Consider the following 27314-nt stretch of genomic DNA (forward strand, 5'->3'; position numbering starts at 1 on the left):
CCATATGTAATCTGACAACGTAGCAAGTACTTGATTGTGGTTTCACTGACAAATTAGGCAGGAATGTACTAATGAGAATGGAAGGCTTCTATTTTACTCGGATGGTTGACGAGGGAGAGGAACAGCTGACGGTGTGACAGTTGTACAGTAATGCAGTATATGATTTACATTCAGTTTGTCAAAATATATTCTTTCTGTGTGTGGCAATGGTTCTCTGTAGTTAATATTTTCAATTCATTATGCCTAGGTACTGCAAGGGTCTCTCTACAGGGGATGATTCTACATGAGTTTGCTGCAATTCTTAAGCATAGTCGGGTGAGTTAAGGTTGAACTTCCGTCCTTAACTCAGAATTTTCTTGCTTTTTATGGGTTTTAAGTTATTCCAATGACACATTTATATTAATACGTATAGGTCCAAATTTTCAAAAGAGATTAGTGATTCAGTTTGCTCAAACTGAGACACTAAAAGGGGCCTGACTTTCAGAAAGTTCTGAGTACACACGCTTTGAAAATCCATAAGGCCCCTGGAGTGAGCTTCAGATTCGCCCTCCCCCCTGCCATCAGTAGTCACTTCTGAAAATTTGGGCAATAGACTATAACATGGCCACCTTTTTTGAAATTTGTGTTTGCATAAATAAGTAATGATTGTGTTATCTGCAGGAACAGTGAGAAGTTCAAGCTAATCTCAAAGCAGGTTATAATGTAATCAGTTCAGCAAAATGGCAAATCCAGAATAATACATGAAACACCACGTTTTTGTTTCAGAGCAGTTATGAAACCACAATGTCTGTTTATAAAGAAAGGTTAATTACATTGACAGAGAGGTCAGCTGCATTACCATGTTTGTATATGGTTGAATTTGCCATTTTGCCAAACTAATTGTATTTTATCTTGTCTTTAAATTAGCCAGCATACCTTCTCCTATTTTTTCTTAACAAACAGCGCAGTCAGCACAGATTTATGTAAATGGGTCTAACATTTAAAGAAATCCTGTGATTTATTCTTAGTTCAAGTACGAATGCACTAAAACAATGTTATAGGCACAATTTAAAACCACAAATGCAAGAGTACAAACTAAAATTCCCCTTAATTTGCCCATTACGCTTAACTATTGCAGTACTTTGCCAGCTCGCATGAGACTTCTCTGCAGACCCTAGGCACAATGTGCTAAGGACAGGATTTAGTCTTAAAGTGTTATAAATGTAAGTTGCCAGAACCTTATTTAACTGTCAGTTATGCTTACTTCCTTTTACCTTGATTATTCACTGATGCCACAAGTTAATTTTTGTAACCTTCATTATTGCTTTTATGTTAAAGGAATTGGGATTGGATATTAGGGGTCCTACTGAATTAGTGACAGATATCTAACCTACTGTGTTTTTGTTCTTAACCTGGTATATAATGAATACTTTTTGGAGCTTAAATATCTCGATATTTGGTTACTCCAATATCACACAGTTTATTTTAAACTTCAAATTGAAAGGCTGTGTTGCTCCATTTGTATTCTGTTAATGCACAAAGATAGGCTTAGTGTAGTATGGTGTGATAGACTATGAAAACTGATTATGTAGAATGTTAACAGGGAGAAAATGTTGCTGTGAAGGAATATTAACTTTAAACTCTTCTTTCAAAAGGATTTTTGGACCCTGAAAAGAAACTTTTTTCTCATCGGATATTGTCAAGAGATGAATGTATTGATCCATTTTCTAAAACGGGGAATCTTAGGTATGTATGGGGGTGCGAAACTTCTTAATAAATAATCCAGGGGAGGAAATGAAGGCAGAATGTTGGGAACATAAGTATTAAAAGGAGAAATTGTCTTTATCCCTTCTGTACCCCATAAATCTTTACCTTCACAGAGGGTAATAAAACTGAGAAGTGCAAGCTGATGTTTATAGGCTTCATCTACTTAATACTTCAGTGGGTGTTACACCCTGTAATGTTCAAGCAAGATAATTTAGAATCTCACATTCAGTGATGACCTCTGTTTTCAGATGTTTTAAGTCTGCAGATAATTGCAACTCAGGGCAAGTCTACACTACAGCACAACATCATCACAGTTGCACCGATGCAGCTGCGTTCTTGTAGCTGGTGAAGATGTGCTATGCCATAGGCATAATTACTCCACCTTCTTGAGAAGCGTAAGCTATGTCTGCGGGAGAGCGTCTGGACAGTGTGGACAGCACGAAACTTGTGTCACTTGCGGGGAAGTAGGGGACTTTTTCACACCCCTAGGCGACATATGTTAGATCAATTTAAGTGGTAGTGTAGACTGGCCCTAAATTTTTTCCCTCTGTGGTTTGCAGGCAACCCTTGTTGTTTTATTTCATCTTGTGGTTCATTTCATAATATAATTTGTGCGTTTTTATATTGTAGAAATTTAAGCCAAGATTTTCCAAAATAGTAGCCTAAAGATGGACTCTTAAATCTGTATTTAGGTACTTACATGGCCTGACTTTGCTGGGTCCTCATCACTTTTGAGTTTCATTGATGATCAGCACTCTTGAAAAATTACATTTCAGTGCTTAAATTAAGCTCCTTAACCCATACTTTAGGCTCCAATTTTTGGCAATCTTGGCCTTCTGCCTGTGTAAAACATAGGATTGCCTGATATTTAATAATAGCCACATTGGAGCTGTTATGGGGAGCGGAGGATTCCTCACCGCAAATCATACATTTTTTTTTTTTTTTTCTTATCCTGGGGATATTTTTTAATCTATTCTGAGTATTCTCCCATCAGGTTTATGACCAGTAAATATTAAGACTTCTTGTTTTAGAGGTAATCTCTGTGGAATGAATAAGTCTGACCAAGTTACTATATAGGATGTTATTTAGGTAGAAGAACTAGACTGAAATTCCGTGTAATACACTATATATACTCAAATTTAAACTTTGGGAGGGCTCATATTTTTGACCACTAGAACCGAAGGGGACAAATAAATGTAATTGCTATTTTTTTTAAGACTTGTGTCACTAACTTGAAAAATTCTTTCTAATAAATGTTCATAAAACTTTTTAAAACCACAAAAAGATGATTGGTAGAGTAACCAGTAAGAAGAGCTGCAGACTGTATGATAACTGTTACAGGTAAACGAATTGACTCATCTGGAATCCTAATAAACATGTTGATTTTTTCAGAAATCATTCATGTTTTAATTCATTTAACACCCACAACTAACCAGAATGTCAACCCAGAGTGTTTTAAATAGTAATCTTAAAACAATAAAAACAAGTTCCTTTTTTTTTTTTTTTTTTTAGAAATCTCTTCCCATGTGGTGACTCCATGGTTTGCATTATTGATGACCGAGAAGATGTTTGGAAGTTTGCACCCAATTTGATAACTGTAAAGAAATATGTATATTTTCAGGGTATAGGCGATATTAATGCACCACCTGGATCAAGGGAAACTCAGATGAAAAAGAAGGGTAACTCCATTTTATTTATTTTATTTTTGGAGCAGCAGTTGACTAGCAAACCAAAACCATGCTAACAAAGTGTTGTCTAAAAGAAAAAACTAATAGTGGGGTTTCAGTGTCTACCAAACTCATCCATTTTGCATTTGACAGAATTTTATTTTCCGCAATCTGTAAACGGTGGAAGAACAGATGGCATAGCAGTGGTTTTCACCTGAGAAAATAGGTCTGAAAAGGTGATGACTGGGTAGGCCAATATATCCAGGATTTATTGAAACTCATAGAAGTAGCTGGAAAGGAACCTACTTTATTTACAGTTGAGTATTTTAGAGAGAAGCTTTCATTTTAGGATAGTTAGTATTTTTCTGTACATGTTTAGTTCCTGTTGAGCCTGTTTACCGTTCTTTTCCGTTGTTACCATCTAGAAATGAATTCAGTTCTATGTTACATTTATTCTAGTAATGTTTCATGTGGTTAAAAAGTATAAGAATGGAATGAATAGCCTGACAGTCTGCTTCTCAAAATATAGTATGAGATCAGCATGCAGTAGTGGCAGTCAAGTCACCAAGTTACCAAGGGGCAGTCAAGTCACATGTATGCCTTTTTATGAACAAGATGTGGTCATCTCTGCTAAGAATGGCCTTGGCTATTCCTGCCAAGAATATTAACTTCATTTGTCTGCTGCTTGCCAGCTGCCTAAAAATCCTGTCTATAAAAGCTATTTACAGAGTAATCCTTTTCCTGCATATGAAGCACACTGCTCTCGTTTGTTGCATCTCGCTAGTGCCTTCTTAAAGGGTTTGATCAACATATTTTGATGGTAGTAAAATATATTTTTCAATTTCTAAAGCATTTTCTTGGTTGTGTATTCAATCAGTTCTGAAAACAGACTGTAGAAAAAATATGGGCAGAACTTGTAAGTTCATAAAGAGGATGATCTTATGGCTAATACTCTGGATTGGGACTCTGGAAAAAGCTCTGTGACCTTTGGCACATCGTGTGTGTTTAATACTTCAGTTGCCCATCTAAATGGGAATGATACTTTCTTACCTAATAAGATAAAGCATTAAGTTTTGTGAGGCAGACAAATAATATGATGATGAGGGCAACATAAACTGGGATTTTCAAGAGGCTTAAGGGAGTTAGGCACCCCACTTCTATTGCGTTTCAGTAGGAGTTGTCTATAAATCTTACACCCTTTGAAAATCCCAACTGAGAGTATTCTGATCCGTAGATATGTTTAGCTGTAGATTGAACTCCTTTAATTTATGGAGGAAAGGAATGATGTTGAGTTTCTGAAAGCATAATTGAAAGCTAATCTACTTGGAAGGATAAAAGAGGGAAACTTCATTGTATTTTTTTGTGTGTTTGTTCAGTAAATCATTCTTCAAAAACAACTGAAGCATCTGATCCTACAGTGGTAACAGCAAAAGATTCTGAAGAATCAAAGAATGTTACGTGTGTGGAAGAACAAAGTAATGGTCTTAGGAAATCTACAAAAGAGATATGTACTACAAATGGTAGTAACTTTATGAGCAGCGAAACTTCTAACTTGGGGTTGAATTCCAATGACAAATTAAATGTTAGAGACTCCTTAAGTGATACCATTGATCACAAAACAAATGCTGCCGTCATTAATGATTCAACAAGTGTTAAGGAGTCTCAGATTTCTTCAGAACAAGATGATAGGACAGTTACAGAGAAGCAGCAGACCCAAGACAAGACAACAAATAACTTGGACTTTGAACTGTCTAGTGACAGTGAAAGTGATGGTGGTTTAGATGCTAAGAAGTCGTCGTCCTCTTCTGCCTCAGATAGTGAAAGTGAGGGAAAGAGAAGCTGGAAAAAATCAAAGCAGCCTGTACAAGATGAAAATTTGCAGCAAGAATGTTGCACTGATATGAGTGGGGGAAAGGATGGTCAAGTGAACCATTCTGGGGAGGTGACAGCTCCACCTAGTGTATATCCTCATGGCAAGAGAGTTGATCTTGAAATGCAAGAAGAAAGCGAACAGGACAGCCTTTGTGATCTGGGAAATGGGTGTGCAGATAAGAAAGAAGCAGAGACAGAGTCCCAGAATAGTGAGCAGTCTGGGATTACAATGGGTGAGTCTTTAGATCAGAGCATGGAAGAAGAGGAAGAAGACGACACAGATGAAGATGACCATTTAATATACCTCGAAGAGATCCTTGTTCGGGTGCACACTGATTATTATACCAAGTATGATAAATTCCTGAAAAAGGAGATCAATGAAATTCCAGACATAAGAAAAATAGTACCAGAATTGAAAAGCAAGGTATTGGCAGATGTTACCATAATATTTAGTGGACTCTATCCAACAAATTTCCCCATAGAAAGAACCCGGGAGCATTATCATGCTACAGCACTTGGAGCTAAAATTATAAGGAACCTAGTACTGAATGCTGATGATCCCAACAAGGCAACCCATCTGATTGCAGCAAGGGGAGGTAAGTAGGTGAAATTTATCAGTTTTCTGTTAATAAAAATATTATTTTAACTCATGATTTTATTTACACAAAAAGTTGGCTGAAGACTTGAAAAGGTTAAATATGGGCCTTGATCTACTTGCCATCTTTAATGTTGATTTAAATTATGGGGGGAAGTAGCTTAAAGATTTACTGCAGATCATTTTTTAAAAGGTCTTGTATCCTTTTTGCTTCCTTAGGTTTAAGAATTTTTTTAAAATTGTTTTTCTTTTAAAAACAAACATCCATCAAATCTGGTCTGTCTTGGTCTTGCGTGTGTCAGATGGGAAGTGTATTGCTAGCTTTTACCCTTTGATGAAAGGGGGGAAGGTGCTGATTATTCAACGAAGATGATGTTCTAAAATTAAGGTTTTTTTTTAACTGAAATAGGTGTAACTGAAAAGAAACAAGTGATAAGCAGTTTTGACTTAAAGTTCTCCTCTCACTTGCTCAACTTTCATAAAACTAAAAACACCTTTTAAGTCCTCTTTATAAACCATGAACAAGCAAACAAAGAACATGAGTCCAGTTTTGTTACCTTTGATTTTTTTTCCTAGCCTGCCTACTTTGTTACAAGATTAGAATATATGCAAAAATCAACATTAATTTCATTTCAAAGGATTACAATATAAAAACATCATAGTATATTTTTGTTAGTGTGGTGAAGCTTTTTTTCACCCAAATCTATAACTTCAGTGCAAGGTCATAATATCCTTTCCACTTCAATAGTCTGACCAATTCAGTCTTCCATCTTTTTTCTTGAAAAAGAAATATTTTTTCATATTCATCATGAGTTCTGCACTGAATATTGAAAACAATGGTAATTTCTAGGTTCCCAAACTTTGATTTGTGGCGCATCATGGCAAAGAACGTTTTTGATGAACTTGGTTTCAGTGGTTTAAAAACTGTTTGGCTAGATGAATGGTGACTAAGCCCCTGCCTTCACTGCCAGAAAAAGGGGTGGTGTTACAGTGGGATAACTATCTTGGATTAACAATCTCATTGTAAAATCCTAGTGGAGACATGGCACAGGTAGCTTTTACTGTGATTATAGCCAGGTAAGATATCAATGGGCAAGGTGTGTTTGTAGTGTTGATCTCGGCTAGCTAGGTTGTGGTAAAAGCTACTTGTGCCTCACCTCCACCTCACTTTTACAGTGAGGGATACATGACCCGTGTTAGTTATCACACTTTTTAATACACACCTTTCTTAGCTGTGAAGACGTAGCCAAAGTGTCCAGATTGGGAACAGTTTTAGATTGAGTGGAGTTGGGGACTTCCAATGATTGCAGGTATGCTAGTTGGGACTGTGCATTCATACAATTCTCATTTTGTGAATGTGTTTGGTGTATGCTTCTGAAAACTTGGGTCACAGTATTTCATGACCCCTTGAGCTCTGCTGCAGTTGCTGTTGAGTAGATCTTAGTCTGAGAATTGCGCCGATGTCAATGCAGTTCCATCAGATAAGAATTAAGCACAAAATGTGAGTCGCATTCCATTGGAAGTGTAAAGGGCTTGAGTATTTTAGTCATAAAAATCACTAAATTGATCTCTTATGTGTTTCTTCAGGGTTTTCCATTCCAAATTACAAAATGTCTCAAAGGGGCTTTGCCTCTTATGGCCACTAATGTGTTTGTTTTTTGCATAAAAAGAATAATCCTGAATTTATGACCAAAATATTTCCATGACAGTTTGACTCAAGGTAATTACACACTTGCATTTGCAGCATGATAAAGAAGCTGGAGTGAGGGGAAAAATAATGCTTGAATGTTTAAGTATTAAGGAAAGAATACAGGAAGCTAGCATAATAACTTGATTTTTGTATATGTTCTTGTCTCTTCTCGCGTGGTGCAAAGTAAAAGCTCAGTGCACTATTTTAGGAACACCTAGTTTTGAAAGGCTATATAAAAGTTTCATAATATACATATTCTACCTTGTTTGCCTTGCTGTTCCATAAATAGGAAGGGAAACTGACGATCCAGTTTTCTGGAAAAAGTCCTTGTGTATTTTATCTAATTTGTAGACCTAGGTATAAAAACTTGTTCTGCAGGGCTGTTGTCCATATCCAAAAATATTTGTAATAAATTTAAATTGGCATTCTATTATTGTTTAACAGTGCAATTAAAACCGCAATTAATTGTGACTATTTTAATCTCTTGATTAATTGTGATTTTTTAATCATTTGACAACCTTAATTTTAAATGAAAATTTCAAGTCTGCAGAAATAAATGGCTTGTGTCCCCTCACTCACCAAGAAGAGCTTCCCTTCTCCAGTAGTGAGTGGATATTTTTAATCTCCTCTGATTTTGATACGAGGATCTAGATCTCCATGTTCTCACTCGATAACGTAATTTAAAAAAGGAAAAAAACGCAAATCAGATAGTTATTTTGACTACATTGGTGGTTTCCGTTATTTTGCTCTCAATATTTCACTTACCACGAAGAGTAAACACTTGGTATTGCTTACAAATTAGTACTGCAAATTGTGTGTTTTATGTGGCCTTTTTGCATGCCTTTTTGGTGACTTTAACCTTGCAAGCTTATAAGTAAAAACATAAGGATGGCCCCACTGGGTCAGACCAATCTAGCCTAGAATCCTTTGAACCCCCCCCCCCCCCCCCCGGCTCCCGAATTCTAATAATTAGTGAGTTATAGCTTTTGTAAAGGGAAATTGTATTGACTCTTCCCCAACATATTGTGTTCATCTGTCTAATAATTCTATTCTTTACTGTACTTTCATCCAGTTTGCCTAGTACTGAAGTTAGGCTCACCAGTATGTAATTCCCAGAACTGCCTCTGGAGCCTTTTTTAAAAATTGCATTACATTAGCTATCCTCCAGTTGTGGGACAGAGGCTGATCTAAGCATTTGGTTACATACACAGTTAGCAGTTCTGCAATTTCGTATTTGAGTTCCTTCAGAACTTTGGGTGAATGTCATCTGGTCCTGATGGCTTCTTATTGTTTAATTTTATCAATTTGTTCCAAAACCTACTGTTACTGATACCTCAAACTGGGACAGTTCCTCAGATTTGTAAAATGAATCCTCTGCAGTGAAAACAACGTAACCAATTCATTTAGCTTCTCTGCAATAGTCTTGTCTTCCTTTGCTGCTCCTTTTGCACTGTGATGGTCCAGTGGTCCCACTGATTTTGACAGGCTTCCTGCAACTGAGATACTTAAAAAAAAAAAAAAAAAAAAAAAAAAAATTCGTTTTTGTTTTCTTTTTTTGCTCTTGTACTCTGCTCTTTACCCATGGTGGCATTTTGATCCTCTGACGGTTCTTTTGGTTTAGTTTGAGCCTCTATCATGGTGTTTTTAAATAGTTTCCATGCAGCTTGCAGACATTTCACCCTTATGACTGTTCCTTTTAACTTCCATTAACCAGCTTCTTCATTTTTGTTTAGTTGAGTGCAATTGTGATTTCCCTCCTGTGAGGATGTTAAATATAATTACGTTATGGTTACCACCAAACGTTTCAGTTATATGCACTTCTTGAACCAGATCCTGAGCGCCATTTAGGACTAAATCAAGAATTGCCTCTTCCCTTATGGGTTCTAGGACTAGCTGCTCCAAGAAGCATCTAGAAATTTTATCTCTGCATCCCAACCAGAGGTGACATGTACCCAGTCAATATGGGGATAGTTGAAATCCCCCATTATTTTTGAGTCTTCTGTTTTTATAGCATCTAATATCTGTGTGTTTCATAGTCACTGTCACCATTGTGGTCAGGTGGTTGGTAGTATATTCCTATGCTAGACTCTTATTATTCAAGCATGGAATTTCTATCCATAGAGATTCTGTGATAGTTGGATTCATTAATGATTTTTACTATATTTGACTCTATTCTTTCTTTCACGCATAGTGCCACTCCCACCAGTGTGATCTATTCTGTCATTACTAGGTATTTTGTACCTGGTATTACCCTGTCCCATTGATTATCTTCATTCCACCAAGTTTCTGTGATGCCTGTTATATCCGTATCCTCATTTAATACCAGGCACTCAGGCTTACTATTTAGACTTCTAATGTTTTATACAAGCACTTATAAAACTTGTCAATATTTAGTTGTCTGCCTTCATGTGATGTAATTTAAAGTATCCAATATAACTCTCTCCTTCCTTAAGTAGTCGGTTTTTTAAAAAAAATACATTTTTGTCCCAGCTAGTTCCACAGTCATAAACACTCCAATTTTGATCGAACAAAAATATGTTCTACTTTTTGATAACCACTTTTATAGAATCTGTTTTAGCTGTACAAATATCTCTGCTTTGTAGAATGCTGAGCTTTAGACATGAATGCCCTTTCTAATCTAGTCTGTAGTCACAAATCTCCCCTTCAAAACTCTCCTTAATACTTTCCTCTGCTGTGATGCCTATAATAAATCATCCAGCCAATGCCATGGCTTGGTTGAGTGGTAGTCGGGGATAGCCGATTTCTTCTGTATGTGAGGAGGGATGTTTGAGCCCACTGAATTGTGCAATAGCCACTATACCTACAAAATCTTTTAATCAGTTTCCTTCTGTTTCCTCTCACTTCCCTATTGTTTGTTACACTAAGTGTATCTTATTTCAGATTAGATTATCTGGCAAAGAATAATATCCTCGTGCGTGTACATACAGCACTGTGTCCAGTGAGGCTTTGAATCTGTTTGGGGTAGTTGGTCACTATCAAAATGCAAATGATAAAGTTAGATTTTATTTTTGTTTCCTTATGTACAAAATAAACTTTACATGTAATAGAGCCAAGAAAATATTTCTAAACTCTCTACAAAATTGTTGCAAAAAATATGCATCAGTTTCCAGTTCTGGTTGTTCTTGAAAGCAATTGTACAGATAACTTCTGGACGTGTTTATTGTGATTCTTTGTAAAATAGCCCTCTATGTTGTAATTTTAACGCTTGTTCAGAAATATCAGTAGTATTCAAGGCTAGCTGGAGAGTAAGGCACATAAGGGGTTCTCAAACTTCCTTGCACCATGACCCTCTTCTGACAACAAAAATTACTATATGGCCCCGGGAGGGGGGACAGAAACCTGTGCCCGCCCGAACCGGCCAAAGCTGAAGTCCAAGGGCTCCCAGGTAGGGAGCTTGTAACCTGGGTGGTGGGGTTTGGGTTTCAGCTCTTGGTCCCAGCAAGTCTAAGCCAGCCCCTGTGACTCCATTAAAATGGGATCACAAATCACTTTTGGGTACCAACCCACAGTTTGAAACAGTGAAACATTTTGGGTGTTTCCTTTTTTTGTTGTTTCTGGAATGTATAATTTCACTATTAACATGATTTTGTTAGGAGTGTATATGGTACCTTTCTACCAAAATTAAAAAACAAAAAAAACCCTGAGATTAAATAAGAACTCAATTTGCAAAACTGTTTGTATCACAAATGTCTTTAATGACTGCACATCCTTCAATGAATCATCCACTATTGTTAGCTTAGTATAAATATTAGGTTTAACTTTAGGTTTTAATTATATTAATGTGCTACATCATAGTATGTGAACTGAGTATTAATGATTTGAAAGCTAATTAACAATACTGTGTGTGAATACTATTGCAATAAAAATGAGCCTTCACTCTATGGAGTATTAAGTAATAGAGAGGGTAGCTCATCTTTACAACCCAATGATCAGAAATGTAGTCCTGTGTAACCATTTTAGCAGATTTCCAGAGCAGTGGTGGGAAAGAGTTCTTGCACTAAGATAACACCATTGTACCTTTTCCCACACTTACTACAGAACAATTGAGTCATACAACTTGTATGTGGCTGTGGAGTTACTTTTTTCTCTCCTATGTACAGATAGTAGTGATTGTGCTATATCTTGCCCTTTGGAGTAGAAATTCTGAACTACTGACCTAAGATTTCTAGGTGGGAATCGTGCCCTTGCAACATAGTTGGGGGCACAGTTACTCAGCTGTCTGCATGCCTTTCATGCTCATTCTGTTGTGGCTACTTACAAGCTGGTATGTGAATTTCACTAGTGCATCTGTGTTATGTTATGGGTAACCTGTAGAAATTTTGCAGCTCTATCTTTTCTTCAGGCAGTCCCGCCTCTTTAACACTATTTCCACATGGATGCCATATGTCTTTGTCTAACAACTGTTGACAAATGTACGAAAAGACCACCTAAAGACGTGTGCCTGTGGGATTTGTAGGTAATTGTGTGGCTGGTAATTAGTTTGCAGTACAATCCTGGCTCCTTTACACGGAATATATGAAGTGACAAAACAAGTAATATGCTTGGAGGCATTTTGTGACATCAAATCCATGACAATAAACAGCAACAAAGGTTTCAAGGGCACTGGAGTGAAGTCAGACTCTAAAACATAAATTGTGCACTCTGTTACAGTAGTTGATAAGCAGGTGAAGATGTAAAATGCTGGCTGGATCTTTGTTTGGTGTCTAATGTTTTCTTGAGACTGAGGCACAAAGCGAATTTTATACATCCTTAGATTGTAAACTCTTTGGGGCAGGCACAGCCTCTACCTCTGTCTCCACAAATCTATCAAAACCGAGCTCTGATCCAGATCAGGGCATGTGGGTGAAAAATAATACAAGTATCCACTCTTACACACACAGACTTTAGTGTGTTTCTTTGATGTCTCCTTTTTTTAATCTGAGATAGGTGAGATATCATCTTGCTGTTTGCCACATAATGGCAGAGCATTAATAAGCATTTGCAGAAAACTTGAATGTTTCCTTTTAAATATACAGTATGTTTCTGTGCATTATGCTGTACGGTCTGACAGCCTTTTTCCTTTTTTGTGGACATATGTTCTGTTCGAGCTTATTTTACTACAATCAGTTTGGGTAAAGTTCAGGTTATACCAGAATTTCCATTTTAACAGGAGAAAAAGGACTATAATAAGTGTTTTGAGTTAGAGGATCAATTCCAAATGCTTATATATTATGAACCATATGAATTTTTATGACAGTGTGATAAAATAGTACAAGATTATTTAGACTGTTTCAAAAAGTGCTGTGACTAAAATTTTTCTAGTGCTGTTTTTTCAGTTTTCTTTTTAAAATGTATTAAAGCAGTCTAAGGCATGAGTTTAAATGTGAGAGATTCTTTGGCCATTTGTAGACTTTGAAAGATGTTAAACTTGTCAAATTAAAGCCTGGGCGGGAGGCCACTGGGAATTAAAGACCCATAGCATACTGTAGACAAGGCAAACATGTTGGCTGATGTGTCCCAAATTATAATCTAGACCAGTCATGAGCAAATTGCGGGAAAAGGGTCACAAGAGTTTTTTGGGTTGTATGTGAAGAAACTGGCATCCCGTGGACTTGCTGCCATAATAGTAGGAGTGGGATAAAAATAGAGTGGGTATTGTGGGCCAGGAGCGGGATTAAAAAAAAAAAAGTCCCCCTGTGCTGCGAATACCACCACCACCTATTCCCATTGCTTCAGCTGATCTCTGAACAAATATGAATAGGCTTGGCAGAATTGTGTATTTATAATTTTAATTTTTAAAAACTTTGAAAGACATTATTGACTATTTTTAAGCTTTTTAAAAAATTTATGTAGTTAATTTTCCACAACTGTGAAAATTTACTTGGGGGGAGGCATCAGACCATTATATAACAACAATGTAGGTTGAGATTCAAAGAGTTAAAGCTTCATAACCATTAAAACACAAATTGTCAACATCACATGTCAAAATATACAGAGTAAATATCCTTAAATCAGACTGAGTTCTCAAGCAGCATTTTTTTCTTAGCATATCTGTAAAATTCTGTTTTTAGAAATTTTTTGCTCTTTGTAGGTGGATGGTGAAATTGACATTGGTTTTAAAAAATCTAATCTTTCTGCTCCTAAATATAAAATGCTTTGAGTGGTTTTCTTCACTGAGCTTCAGCTAGAAAATAAAGCTGAGCAGTTTCTTGACAGGGCTTGTCTTTGGCGATATTGGGGTAGTAGTAAATGGGACAGTGTCAATGGTGTTACTCACCAAAATGTTTGTTGTTTTTTTTAAAAGCAGAATAAATTTAGTGACCTTTTCACCAATTTCATCCAAGTTATTATCCAGTCATCATCATTTATGACAAAGCTATAGGACTGTAGAAAGCTACATGACATACATTTTAATGTATCCAGTGTTGTTGTAGCCATGTCTGTCTAATATCCTGGAACAGACAAGATCGGTGAGGTAATATCTTTTATTCATTAGACCAACTTCTATAGGTGAGAGAGACAAACTTACACAGAGCTCTTGTTCAGGTTTGGGAATTCAGTGACATTCATTTTGTGAATGGGCCATAATAAGATTGGAAGTCTAGTGACATACCAGTGGTGCTTAGAGATCAAACTGCAGTATGAACTGGAGTTCTTTTACTTCCATCTATTGTCAGTAAATCTTGTTCCTCTGAGTTTGGTTCTGCTGATGCATACTAGGCAGGCTCTTACGTTTACAGTGTATTGTGGGGGCCAGAGCACTTGGACTTTGGAGACTATCTAAAGAGGTCTGCCAGTCTACTACCTGATTTGGTTTAATGCTTTTTAAGGGGTGTCAGGTTTAACATATCTTCAGCACAAGTCTGTGGACATATAACATGGATTGCTCAGACTGGGCTTAAAAAGTCCAACTTTTGTAATGCATTTAGCTTGGGTAATGACTATAGATAAGTCAGTTTGCTTTCTGGTTTTGCTGCACTGTTGAGGTCGCAAAGGCTACAAAGTGATGAGTAACACACAAACTTAGTGAGAATTTATAAAGGAGAATCATGAAATGTTCTAGTTCTGTAAAACCTTGTTTTTACAAAACAACTAAGCTAAGTGCCCCTCTAATAGTCCAGCTATCAACTTCATACACATTTAGGGCATAATAATTTGTTTTATTCAGTCTTGTCTTAAGATACCATTGTTATATAAAAGCTTCAGGATCTGGCTTTTAAAGAATGTAGGCATGTTTACCTATTTATCACTAGCCCCTGCTTTCTGAAGAGGGGAAATACTCACTTAGCTCTGGGAATAGGGTATGAGGCAACTGGTAGGACAGCTAAACATATTAAATAATATTGAAGTTTAGATTAAATTTGTCCATAAAAATAAAATTAAAATCTTATTAGTCATTCAAGCCACTGCAGTATTTAGACTATTTTGTATTTTAGATGTGCCAGAATAATCTCATCAAAATATTTGTCCAGAGGACTAGAACAATAAAATGTGTATAACCCGAAGATCACAATAAAAATAGCGTTGCATTGTTGTTTTTATTATTTATTAGTTACAAATTGGGTAGGTCGTGTGTGCAATAGTTCTTTTTGCCACTTTTAAACTGAAAGTAACCAACAATAGGAGTGCTGTTTCCTTGCTTCTGTTGCTAAGACATCAAACAGCTCTGAGAAGGACATTGTTTTCTACGTGTTATGTCCCATGTTGTCATGCTTTTCTTTACAAAAGGTAGTGAATAGCCTGGATTCATTTTTTTTTTTAATGCCTAAATTGATATTGGTCAACAAAATTTCTTTTGCAGTTTGTGACTGGTATTTTTTTTAAAACAGAACGCAAGATAAAATTCTAGGCATGATCACAAAGCTGGAAAGGTTTCATAAGTGCATAGAAACAAGCCTGTTTCTTTAGCTGCAGACACAAATGATGTTTGTAAGCCCAGAGCTGTTCTGTTTCCTAGGAACAGAATGTATTAAAATAATGGCAACTTTTATTAAGACTCCTACAGGCTTTATCTCCTTTATTACTGCAACATAGAATTTAAAAGTAAACAGTCTTTTCCCAATATATAAATGCAGTTCTGCTCTTCTGAAACCAATATGATGTCCTGTTGGGTTTTTTCATCATAAACTCTCTGTAGCAACTCCCATTGGCTGGGGGAGAGGGACAGAGATACCGTCACTAGTCACTGGGCAAAGTCAGCATCATTAGTTGCTGGGCAGAGTCAGCCATGGAGGCAGTGTCACTTTTTTCCACAATGAATATAAACAAGTCAAAATACTGAACACAACAATCTGATGCACTTTGCTACAGTCCTGAAGGTTTCAACTGCTCAGTCACTGAGGCCAAACCGTCAACAAATTAACAGAACTGAAGCATTGCCACGTGTCTGGCAAACACTAAAAACTCTTTGGCAGGCAAAGAATTGTATAAAGCTGTATGACCGTTTTTATTATTTCTTAGAAATTTGAAATAAAAAATACAATATAAACATTTTCTTTTCTGAACACCATCTTCAGTGACGTTATTGGCCCACTGGGAGGATTTGAGGACTGGCACTGGCCCTAAGATAAATTTGATTTTGAGACCCCTGATATAAACTGTCCTCCCCATCTAGCTCCTTTATTTTATTTTTTTTTTCTCCCATAGAATCTCAGGGTTGGAAGGGACCTCAGGAGGTCCTCTTGTCCAACCCCCTGCTCAAAACAGGACCAGTCCCCAACTAAATCATCCCAGCCAGGGCTTTGTCAAGCCTGACCTTAAAAACCTCTAAGAAAGGAGATTCCACCACCTCCCTGGGTAATCCATTCCAGTGCTTCACCCCCATCCTAGTGAAAAAGTTTTTCCCAATATCTAACCTAAACCTCCCCCCCTTTAACTTGAGACCATTACTCCTTGTTCTGTCATCTTGTACCACTGAGAACAGTCTAGATCCATCCTCTTTGGAACCTCCTTTAAGGTAGTTGAAAGCAGCTATCAAATCCCCCCTCATTCTTCTCTTCTGAAGACTAAATAATCCCTTGCTGATCATGATAGTTCTCTGGAGAGATCTATAGCAATCTAGCTGCCTTTTTGCTCTTTCTAGTGACTCTCTTATTGGTTTTAGTCTATAATGCGTTATAAATCAAGGCCTTTGGCCACAGTGGTTCTAGGGTTCCCTCTTTTTCTTTTGCTGATTTGTTGCACTGTCCCAGGGTGCATGTTGACAACTTGCTTGCCTGTCCTGAGTAATTTTACATTCAGTACTCCCATTTGACACTAAGGAATCCATGATTTCTGCTTTAGTGTAGGCGTTAGCTCCTGCCACACTCATGGCAAATCAAAGAGGGTGACCACGTGCTTGACAGTTAGTGAGATACAACTGCTTGGTATAACGGAACACTGCATACATTAATGTTATGTGAAATACGCTCAGGTTTTTATGGGTACTAAATGGGCCACTCTTTGGCCACTCCTGCTTTACTGTGATATCTTTGGCTCTGGTTTTTGGAAATGTCTTTTTTGTTCCTTTTATCTTTTTGCCTGTTTACTCAGTGTAGAAATGCTCAAGTGTTATGAATTGATTGGTTCCACTTCCCATTTGAATGATTTTTAGCGGAACACTGGCTGTCTCTGCACTAAGGAATTTCACTAATTTTCACCACTAAGAAGCTTCTTGTAAAATATCTTAGTGCAGCCAAGGCTTAAGACTTGTTTTAACATGACCTGTAATGTCTTTGAGCCAGCGGATAACTTTCAAAATAGTCACAGAATATCCTATTTAAAAACATAAGCTGCCTCTTTTCTATTCAGAACACTGTAATGTTGTGTTTGACTTAATAATAGGCACAGAAAAAGTACGGCAAGCTCTGGACTGTAAACACCTCCATGTTGTAAACCCTGACTGGCTGTGGAGCTGCTTGGAGCGTTGGGACAAGGTAGAGGAGCAGCTCTTTCCCTTAAAGGATGACTACATCAAAACACAAAGGTAAAATTAGTTGCAAAAAAAAAAAAAATGGACCAAAGATAGGTTGATCATCTTTAGACTGGTTTTATTCTCATTCTGTGTAGAGAGTTGATTCATAAGGTGTAATGTAGGGTTTGTATGAAAAGTCTATACCATATTTCAGCCAATTTCTTGTCCTATTTGCATGCAGGACTATCACTGGGAGCAGTTGATCCAAGCTTTGGAGTTTAGGGAAGTCCCTAGGACTAATAGTACCACAAGCGGGGACTTTAATTAAGCAGCAGCAACAGGTCTGACCAGTGGTGCTGCATACTAATGCTGTGGAGGACTAGTAGAGACCAGGAATGGAGGTGTAGCATGACGTAATCATGCAGTCTGCCACCTTGTGAGCACACAGATTCATGGAGTATGAGAGAAGCCTGACCAGCTAGCCATTTTACACGTGGTAACAAAGAGAAGGAAAGAGAGAAAAAACAGAATGTAAGAAGAAAAAATGGGGGGAGGTTGGAAGAGAAAAGGGGAGGATAAAAATGAGAGCAGAGGGGGAAAACACTGATGGGAGAACAAAATGGGTGAACTGAAGGAAGCGTGGTAAGAAAGGAAGGAGACAAAAACAATGGAGTGGGGTGACAGCAAATAGGAAGAGGATAAACCTTGGATGGGAGAGGGGAAGCAGAAGAAAGCTTAAAGAAAAATACCAAAGGGGGCAGAGACCACTATTGATGATGAGCCCTCTTGAAGGAGGTGATGTGACTAAAGAGCTGGTGGCAAGGGGCTTCCAATGGAGCTTCTGCTTTTGCTTCTTGTCCTATACCTTGTAAATCCTGACTGTGTTCTTGTTTGTACCACATCAGTTGATCTTGTCAATCTTGCAAACTGATCAGAAGAGCTTGACCTTTTTATAGGAGATAGCTTTGGAAAATACACAGTGCTGCAAAAAGTGATATTGGTGATTTAATGAATGACATCAGGCTAGGGATTGCTTACTGCCATCCTTTGGTGAAGACTTAAGTGAAGTCATATGCCTGGATTAATATTTATACCATAAATAGGGTTTGTGGGTGCCCAATATGTCTAAAAATGAGGCAGTTTTTAATTTTAGAAGCCTAAACTGGAGTCTAGGAGCTTTGAAAATTTTGGCCAAAGTAAATAAATTGCAACTTCACTAGTTTTTAAAATGTGCCATGAGATCTTATACCCCCAAATATTCAATACTTTAGTTTATTCTTTCACCATAGGATGGCGCCTTCAGACAGAAAAGAAAAGGACAGATAGAAAGTAATCCTTAACAGAATGTTATTCAGTGAATTGCCAACATCACGTCCTCTAAGACCAAAACATTGGCTTTCCTGCTTGCTTAAAATTCAAACTGCAGTTTCAATGAGATGCAGTGATGGTCTTTTCTTCTATATACTGAACACATTCATTTTAAATAAAATGTTGCTCTGGCATCATATACTTTTTTTCATATTCTTACGAGGGAGACTTTTAAAATACAAACTAAGACTTGAATTACTAATGTGTAGCAGCATGTGCATTTTTTCTGAAGTCAAATCTTCTGTTGTCAGAGTTGTTTGTGGCAATGATTGCTATCCTAGAGGGCTTACAACTTCAGGTGACTAATAAATTATAAAGGCAGATAAACTCTTGAGAAGAGATCCTGTTTGCAAGTAAATTCATTTTATAAAGAACATTGGAGAGAAATGGATAATTTTATCTATGAAGTGTCTGATCTTAAATCTCAGTGTTGTGGCAGAACTTTAAAAGTCTGGCATGTATAAATATGAGATTAACTTACTTTTGCTGAACATCCTTCTTAAGATAGGTTTGCCTCCTTACATCACTATGTGATGTATAGCTATTTCTTCTATCCATGCTATTGTATCTGTCTGTTTCCACATGATATTAATCTAAGTGACTGACATATTTGATGGCATCATTAATGGCTTTTTTTTTAAAGTAGACATATATGTGGCTTAGTGCAATAGTAAATTTAATTTGGTATTTTGTAAATTTCTTTGAGGCAGAAGTTGCTGTACTATTTTTTGTTTTTGTTTTGCTTTAAGAGCAAATATTGAATAGCAAATATTTATCATATCCTACAAATCATTATACAAATGAACATGTGTATGCGCACATTTTATCTGGTTTATATTAGTATCTACAAATTACTGTGGTAGACAAATATGTATTGGTTTTAATGCTACAGAGGAAATTATGTGTTAAGATGTTTGAGAAACTGAATTGAGAAATGTTTTAAGATAGCTGTTTTAGAATATTTTTATTTTAGTGAATAAGTATGACATTAAGTCTGTTCTCTCCCTATGCATACATTATTCCTATTAAGTTCTGTGCAATTTTCATATGTTTACTGAGAACATACTTCCTAAGAAATTTATTTTCTGTTTTAGAAAAAAGGCAAATTCATTTTGCCCTGTAATAATCTGTGCGACTGCTCCAGAGCTCTGTTTTGTCAGAGCCTGATGTGTCCCTTTCTCTGAAAGGGAAATCCTAATGCTTCTACTTCCAGGTACAAATAATTAATGTAAATTTCTAATGTAACTTTTTAAAAATTACGTTTAACAGAGAGAACAGTCCTGCCACATTTCCTGATACACACAGTGTGTTCCAGACTGCTCTGTTTCACCCGACGCCTATCCATCCAAAGTTTCGGCCGGGTCCTGAAGTTCGGCTTTATGATCCCAACACTGGAAAGCTAATCAGGAAGGGCTCTCAGTCTTCTGTCCAGTCTCCGTATATCCAGTCTCCAGCTCCTCCCCTCACTTTACCGGTCCACGCGGAGCACTCATCCTTCAGGTACATGAAAGTGTAGCTACGAATCACTTAAGTTTATTTGCAGGTTAATTTTTTCTAATATCACAGGTTTTTTTGTTACTTGATAATATTTCATTCAGTTAGCTTACCTCTTTAAAAATAAAAATGATTTCAACTCTTGCAATATCTTACTAAAGGAAATGATCAGAAATAGATGAACAGCTCTAGTATTACAAATGAGTTTAATTCCTTATAGGGCTTCCTTAACTGTATTTGTAGAAACCCCAAAGAGAATATACTGTTTTTGTATTTTATATACTATAGAATTTATTAGGATAACTTATATCCCAAAACAAGAGTGTCTTGCATGTGAATTTCAGCTCTAAGTTGTATTCATTACTTTGGATTTGTTGTTTGGCTATCAAATAAAATATACAGCTGGCTGCATTATCAGTTTTGTTTGAGAACTTTTACTCTTTGCTTGCCTCATACACGTACTTTCAGATGGGAGATAACTTCAAAATGAGATCCCAGAGTAATGTTTGTTTTTAAAGGGTTAACTGACCAGTGTTACAGTGAGTTTCTACTAGTCAGTCTGCACTAAAAACGTTAACTCACCTTTGAATTAAGATACTAAAATAAAAGGGGAGAAAGGCTGGCTTTGTGATTTAAGGAATAGAACTAGCAACTAAGAGATCTGGGAGCCCTGCCACAGACTCTTTGTGATCTTGGCCGGGTTATTTAAGCCAAGATTTTCAATAGTGAGAGTCTTAGCTAGGCTCCAAAGAATGGATTTTAGGTTCTTACATAAGTCACCTTAATTTTCAAAAGTGCTGAGCACTTTTGATCTTTAAATATTCAGGGTAAATAGGCCTAATCCCCTGAGATGGAATATTAGATGGATTGGATCTGAGTTACCCAGGAAAGAAATTTCTGTAGTATCTGGCTGGTGAATCTTGCCCATATGCTCAGGGTTTAGCTGATTGCCATATTTGGGGTTGGGAAGGAATTTTCTTCCAGGGCAGATTGGAGAGGCCCTGGAGGTTTTTCGCCTTCCTCTGTAGCATGGGGCATGGGTGACTTGAGGGAAGCTTCTCTGGTCCTTGAAGTCTTTAAACCATGATTTAAGGACTTCAATAGCTCAGACATAAGTGAGGTTTTTCATAGGAGTGGGTGGGTGAGATTCTGTGGCCTGCGCTGTGCAGGAGGTCGGACTAGATGATCAGAATGGTCCCTTCTGACCTTAGTATCTATGAATCACTCAGCAACTCCTCTTGACTTAAGTGACTAAATTAGGCACCCTCTCTGTACCTCAGTTTCTCCATCTCTAACATGTAATCTACAATTACTTGGCAGAGTATTGAGGTTAACTCAATTATCTCAGAAAACAGTTGAGATCATCAGAGGTGCTACAGAAGTACAAAGTATTATAAATGCTGAGATGTAAGGTGAACTCTTCTGCATGTTCTCCTTTTCATTGTCTCTAGCGTTTATATTCTTTAAGCCTTCGTGTTACAGAAATCTCTTGCCACCTCCTTTTCTTTGTCAAAAGATTTACATGCTTTCACTTCTCCCTTCCCACTTTCATGATCTTCATTTCTTTTTGTCTCCTTCATTCCACTTTCCTTGCCCCTTCCCAACATGAATTTATTAAGTTCCATTCTTATATTTGAAAAGGAAATTTTCTTTTCAGCTCCTTTTCTAAATCACCACTTTTTACTCTGCATTTCATTCTAATACTCTTTTAAATGAGTTGGCAAGAAAGAAACTTGAAACAGTCAAGACAGCAAGTATTTTGAAAGAGTAATTAGAAAGGTTTTGTTATCTGACGTTAGGGAAGAGGAATTTGTCTCAAAGTTTCAAGAAGCTGGGAAGCTTTTGTGTTGGACTGAATTTATGTATGACTTTTCTAAAACGCTTGCATGTAAAAGTCTGATGTGTTACAATGTCAATCAACAACTTCAAAAGTGCACGCTCTTAATCTCCATATTCTTCCCTTCTCCTTCTCCAAGTTTACAAATTACAGAGCCAAAAATTGACATCCACACAACTATTTTTATGTTGCTTTGTAATGCGAAAGTGGTACCTCGTTTGATTGTCTTCCTCTTCCAAAAGGTATACGTCAGTTGGTATCTTCAGCTGGAAACTTCTGATTAAACCAGTCACAGACTAGGCCTTTGGAAAATTGTTTCCCCTTGTTAATCATGATTGTTACTCTTCAGTGCTTCTGACAGCCAGTGATTGTGGTGCAATTGGGCTGCTTTGATTGTAACCAAAAATACTGCACATTATGTCCAAAATTTTACAAATTCTGTTGGAGAAAGAAAAATCTAAGAATTTAATGACTTCAGGAAGAAGAAAAATGAGATTTTGAAATAAATGGGTATTCTGAATTTTAAAATAAAGAATAATTTGGAGTTCATGGCTTTCAAGATTACAAGTTTCATCGGTGGGGGGAGGTCAAATTTTGGTTTTAATTTGGCCACCAAGAACAACTTGTAGTATATTGGGGGGGAAAAAGCTAAGGGGAAAGTGACTTCTGCATATGCATGATATATTTTTTTCATGGATTATGCAGATTCCTCAGTTGACCCTGTCTGTCTTCAGATTAGCCAATTATGTAGAACAGTACAAAGAATTAATGCTACCGATGATATAGTAATATAAGAAGCTAACCTGTAGACTTCTCAGATTCACTCCTGTCTTGATGTTAACAGGAGCCACTCTAATCTTTAGTTAATTTAAAATCCAATTTTCTATTTGTCAGACCTTCAGTTTTAGAAACATAGGACTTTTACAAAACTGGTAGAGCACAGACTAATTTTTAAATGTTCACTGGGGATGCTAGGAAAATTATGGAAAATATTGGATAGAGGAATTTCTGCTTAAGTTATGTTTACTGGGGCTTGACAAATGCACTATCCAATTGGAAATCAGGGGAACTCTTTCCTGGCAAATTGCCTTTCCTGGCAAATTTTCTCATGAGTTTGTGTTTAAATACTTTTTTTAACCTTTATATTGTGGTAGCACCCAGAGGCCAACTGTGTTGAGGTCCCATTGTGTTAGATGCTGTTCAAACATAGAAAATATCAGTCCCAGTCCCAAAGAGCTTACAGTCTGAAAGACAAGACATAATGAGGGGACGAGACAAACAGGTGGCTCAGAAAGGGAAATGGGGGAGAGAGACTAAAACACAGTAGGATGTGCACAATTCTTAGCCACAGAATAAATAATCATAGCTTGCTACCTGCCTACTACTCAAGTTTAAATATTTTGCCCATACTGTGTTCCTGCTTAGCAGCACAGAAATTGGGAGGTAACAGTTACACTTCATTGTCCCATTTGCTCAGTTGTGGGATGGCTAGAGGTGACATCATGCTTTTTAAAAAAACATCGTAAACGTAGCAAGCCAAAATGTTTAAAATTGGTGCTTAAATGTAGGTATCTCTATTCCATTATAATCAGTGAGGACTGCTGGTGTTCAAAACTTCTGAAATTCAGCCAGGTGAATTAGCTAGGTGCCTAATAGTTTTATTATCCTAATTTTGGGCATCTAGTTTTCAAAGTTTTGTTCGGTTATTTTCATAGACATCATCTCCAGGACAAACCGTAGGTAGAGATGTGCTAAAACAGAACATAATTTCAACAGATTCAAACTTCAGATGCATTATTCTGAACCTGTGCCTATGGCTACGGTTGCAGGTCCAATTCAGAATTAGAAAGGACCTATCTTCTGGTTTTGGTTTAGAAGTACCCCAAAACCTGTAACAACTAAATGGGTCAGGAGTCAAATTCAGAGCCTGTATATGCTAGTTTCAAAAATGCTAGTTCTGGAAGTTACTTTAAAAACTGCTAGTTGTATTAAATGGCATTGCTGTGTCAGCAGGGAGTTTGTCCCGCATACTGCAGAACAGGAATTTTTGGCATACAATGGCATACAAAACCAGGTGGGAGGGGATAGCCTAGATACAGCAACCCAATGTTTTTTGAGTGATTGCACATGTCCATTCCACTGTAGGTGTTTGAGCTCTCCAGTGCATAGTTATCAGATTTTTCTCTTAACGGTACCCACTGCGGTGGCCCCAGTGCTCTCTGCTTCCTCACACATCATTCACAGTCATAAAGGGCCAAACCACCTCTGGGTTTCAAGCCCTGCCACTCTCGTGGTAAGGCAATGCTGAATAGTGACCCTTACCCCAACTGCCTTACTTTTTTGGGCGACGGGAGCCTCCCATGTGTGACAGTTGTGCCATTTCTAAGGGCTTTAAGCCCCATTCTAAAAAAGACTGCAGCCAGACTAAAATATCTACTGCTTGAATCAGTGCTACATCCTCCATCTTGAGCCATTAACCTCAATCCAGATATTGAGCATCTCAGCATTGGTCAGTAGCACACCTCCAGTGCTTCCGGTATTGAGAGGCAGCTCAGCATGGCCAGTACCAAAGAAGAGGCATCAGAAATTGGACTCATTACCAGGATTGTTGAAAGATGCGAAGAGCTCTTCTAAAGACTCAGGAGTGTGTTCAAGGAGAAAGCACTCCCCAGAGCATGCCTTTAAGCAGGGGAGTTTGTTGACTCCAGAGCCCAGTATGGGCCTGTTGAGATCAGTTCCCAAAGCACCTTCATTGCCATGTCCTCAGATCATGTTACCACAAACTGTCTTCCCAGTGTCCTCTACTCCTGAGGCATTTGAAAGTTGCTAAAACCTCTTGGTGATGCAGTCACTGCCAGTTAAAGATACTTGCCCGGCACTGGCACCCAAGATACTGCCATCAGTGCCTTTACCTCATTACTGGGCAGATTCATTGGATTCAACCATCAGGGAACCGATTTAAAGTGGTATCAGCTAGGGGAAAGCCACAGATGATCTCCCCGTTCCCTTTTCTTCAGAGCTTGAGCCTTCTTCACCAGTACTGACAAGTATGGCGCCTTCATGGTCGCAGGAAAAGGCTTCTTTTTCATCAGACTCTGAAGTGGGATCCTGTGTGTCCCAACCTAGCATATCCCATCATCAAGAGTGTGCCACCTGCCTGCCCTGTTTTCAGATTCAGTTGCAGCAAGGGGCATCCCTGCAGCCCCCTCAGCCAGCTCCATCTTCTGGTCATCAGGAGCATCAGCACCATAAGCATCATAGCATCAAATACCAAGTCCAACACTGAACAGATTCAGGATCCTTCTCATAACCAGCTGCAAAAGGAGCAGGAATTGAACCAGCCCTTGATACCACTGACATCCTCTTCCTCATCTGCTGAGGTGGTACTTATTTCTTTATCTTTTGATGATTTTAAGACCCATCAAGGATTATTGAGGAGGATGGCAATGGCGTTAGACATTCACCCAAAGGAGGTCTGGGAAAAGTCTCCAAAGCTGGTGGACATTTTGACATCTGTGTCTCCAGCCAGAATAATCTCATTTATAGGGAGAGTATCTTAGAGCCTACCAAGATTCTCTGTCAGTCCCCAGATTCCCTGCTGCCTTCTGCACATACACCAAAAAAAAAAGTGTAGAAGAGGTACCACGTCCCCTCTCAAGGGTTTGAGCACCTGTATAATCTCTCTCCCAGCTCCCTTGTAGTGGCAGCAATGAATGAGGGAGAGAGAGAGAGACGAGCACCAGGTGTCAATCCCCCAAAAATAAAGAGAACAAGAAGGTGGACTTTTTTGGGAGGAGCCTTTATTCCACAGGCAGGCTACAGCTTTGTATTGCAAACCAGCAAGCTTTGTTGGGGTGTTTTCAATTTCATTTCATACAGTTTGAGTTGAAAGACAAGCTCCAAGATGAGATGAAACAGGAGTTCCAGTTTTTAATAGAGGAGGGAAAATGTGGTCACAAGAACAGCTCTGCAGGCAAGTCTCAATGCAGCAGATTCTGCAGTTCACAGCTGGCCTCTGCTATCAGGATGAGATGCTCGCCCTGGTTACACTCTTCTGGCCTCCCTCCCAAGGTGCAGCAGGCAATCCAGGATTTATCTTTTTCGCTCTTCTCACAAAAGCTGGACAAGACGTTATGTAGTCTCAGACTCTAGAGCAGCCATAAAATCCTTGGACATTTACACCCCAGCAGTGAAACGGAAGGTGTTCCATCCTCATCAGTCCCAGCATTTTCAGGGGTTTGTCCCTCAGGCCCAAGACCTGCCAGGGAGAAGAAGCAGAGGGTACAAGAGACACCCACCACCACCCTCTCTGCTTCGGCAGCCACCAGCTCATAAAGAGAGGCAGCAACGTCTGAGAACTCGTTTTAATGGGCAGGAGAGTAGTCTACCAGTTATAAGAGTGCCATCTTTTTCTTCGATTTTTGAAAAACTTCTCTTCCGTTTCTGTCCTACTTGGAGCCACATCACCACAGTCTGGTAAGTTCTAAGCACAGTGGAAGTGGGATATACACTCCGATTTATTTCTACGCCGCAATCTCCATCCCTCTTCAAGGTCCCCTCTCATGAGACAGTTGCTACAAGAAATACAATCACTCCTCCTTGTAGCAGCTATAGAGGAGTTCCCTTTTTTGTTCAGGGGAAAAGGGGTTTTACTCCTGCTATTTCTAGATCTCAAAGGCAAAAGGGATCTCAAGCCTATTTTAGATCTGCAGCAGTTAAATAAGTTCTCAAAAAACCCAAAATAGAAACTCCACATGGTCACAATTGCTTCTATTATTCCTTCCCTGAAAGTGAGGGATGGGTATGCTGCTCTCTACTTGAAGGATGCCTGCTTTCGCATGGTGATTCATCGGAGTCGCAGAAAATTTCTGAGATTCACTGTCAGCGGGCACCATTATCAGTTCACACAGCTCTCCTTTGGTTTCCTGGCTGCCCCACATGTCTTTACAAAGTGTGTAGCAGAGGTTACAGCTTTCCTCCTGAGGTCAAGGGTTCATGTATTCATTTACCTGGACAACTGGATAAGAGGTCAATCCAGGTTGAAGGTGATATCCAGCATGAACATAATCTGATCCACCTTTGATGCACTTGGCTTGCTGATCAACACAGACAAGACAAGCCTGAGTCCAGTAGAGAAAATAGAATTCATAGGA

At 38.1% G+C, this 27314-nt stretch overlaps 1 protein-coding gene across 10 annotated transcripts in view; it reads left to right on the forward strand.

The window, feature by feature from the left end:
* The window catches only part of CTDP1 (CTD phosphatase subunit 1), a 171952-nt gene that overhangs the window by 29126 nt on the left and 115512 nt on the right, over positions 1-27314 (forward strand). For all 10 annotated transcript variants that reach the window (XR_006278964.1, XM_043508248.1, XM_043508249.1 and 7 more), the window contains 5 exons: positions 1635-1725; positions 3259-3425; positions 4790-5881; positions 17393-17534; positions 20100-20330. Coding sequence is in view for 9 of the 10 variants with exons in the window: in XM_043508248.1 (XP_043364183.1) it covers positions 1635-1725; positions 3259-3425; positions 4790-5881; positions 17393-17534; positions 20100-20330 (1723 nt within the window). In the remaining variant the exon portion in view is untranslated. The remainder of the gene's footprint in view (positions 1-1634; positions 1726-3258; positions 3426-4789; positions 5882-17392; positions 17535-20099; positions 20331-27314) is intronic.

The sequence above is a fragment of the Dermochelys coriacea genome, chromosome 2 (genome assembly GCF_009764565.3).
Source record: "Dermochelys coriacea isolate rDerCor1 chromosome 2, rDerCor1.pri.v4, whole genome shotgun sequence".
Classification (NCBI taxonomy): domain Eukaryota; kingdom Metazoa; phylum Chordata; order Testudines; family Dermochelyidae; genus Dermochelys; species Dermochelys coriacea.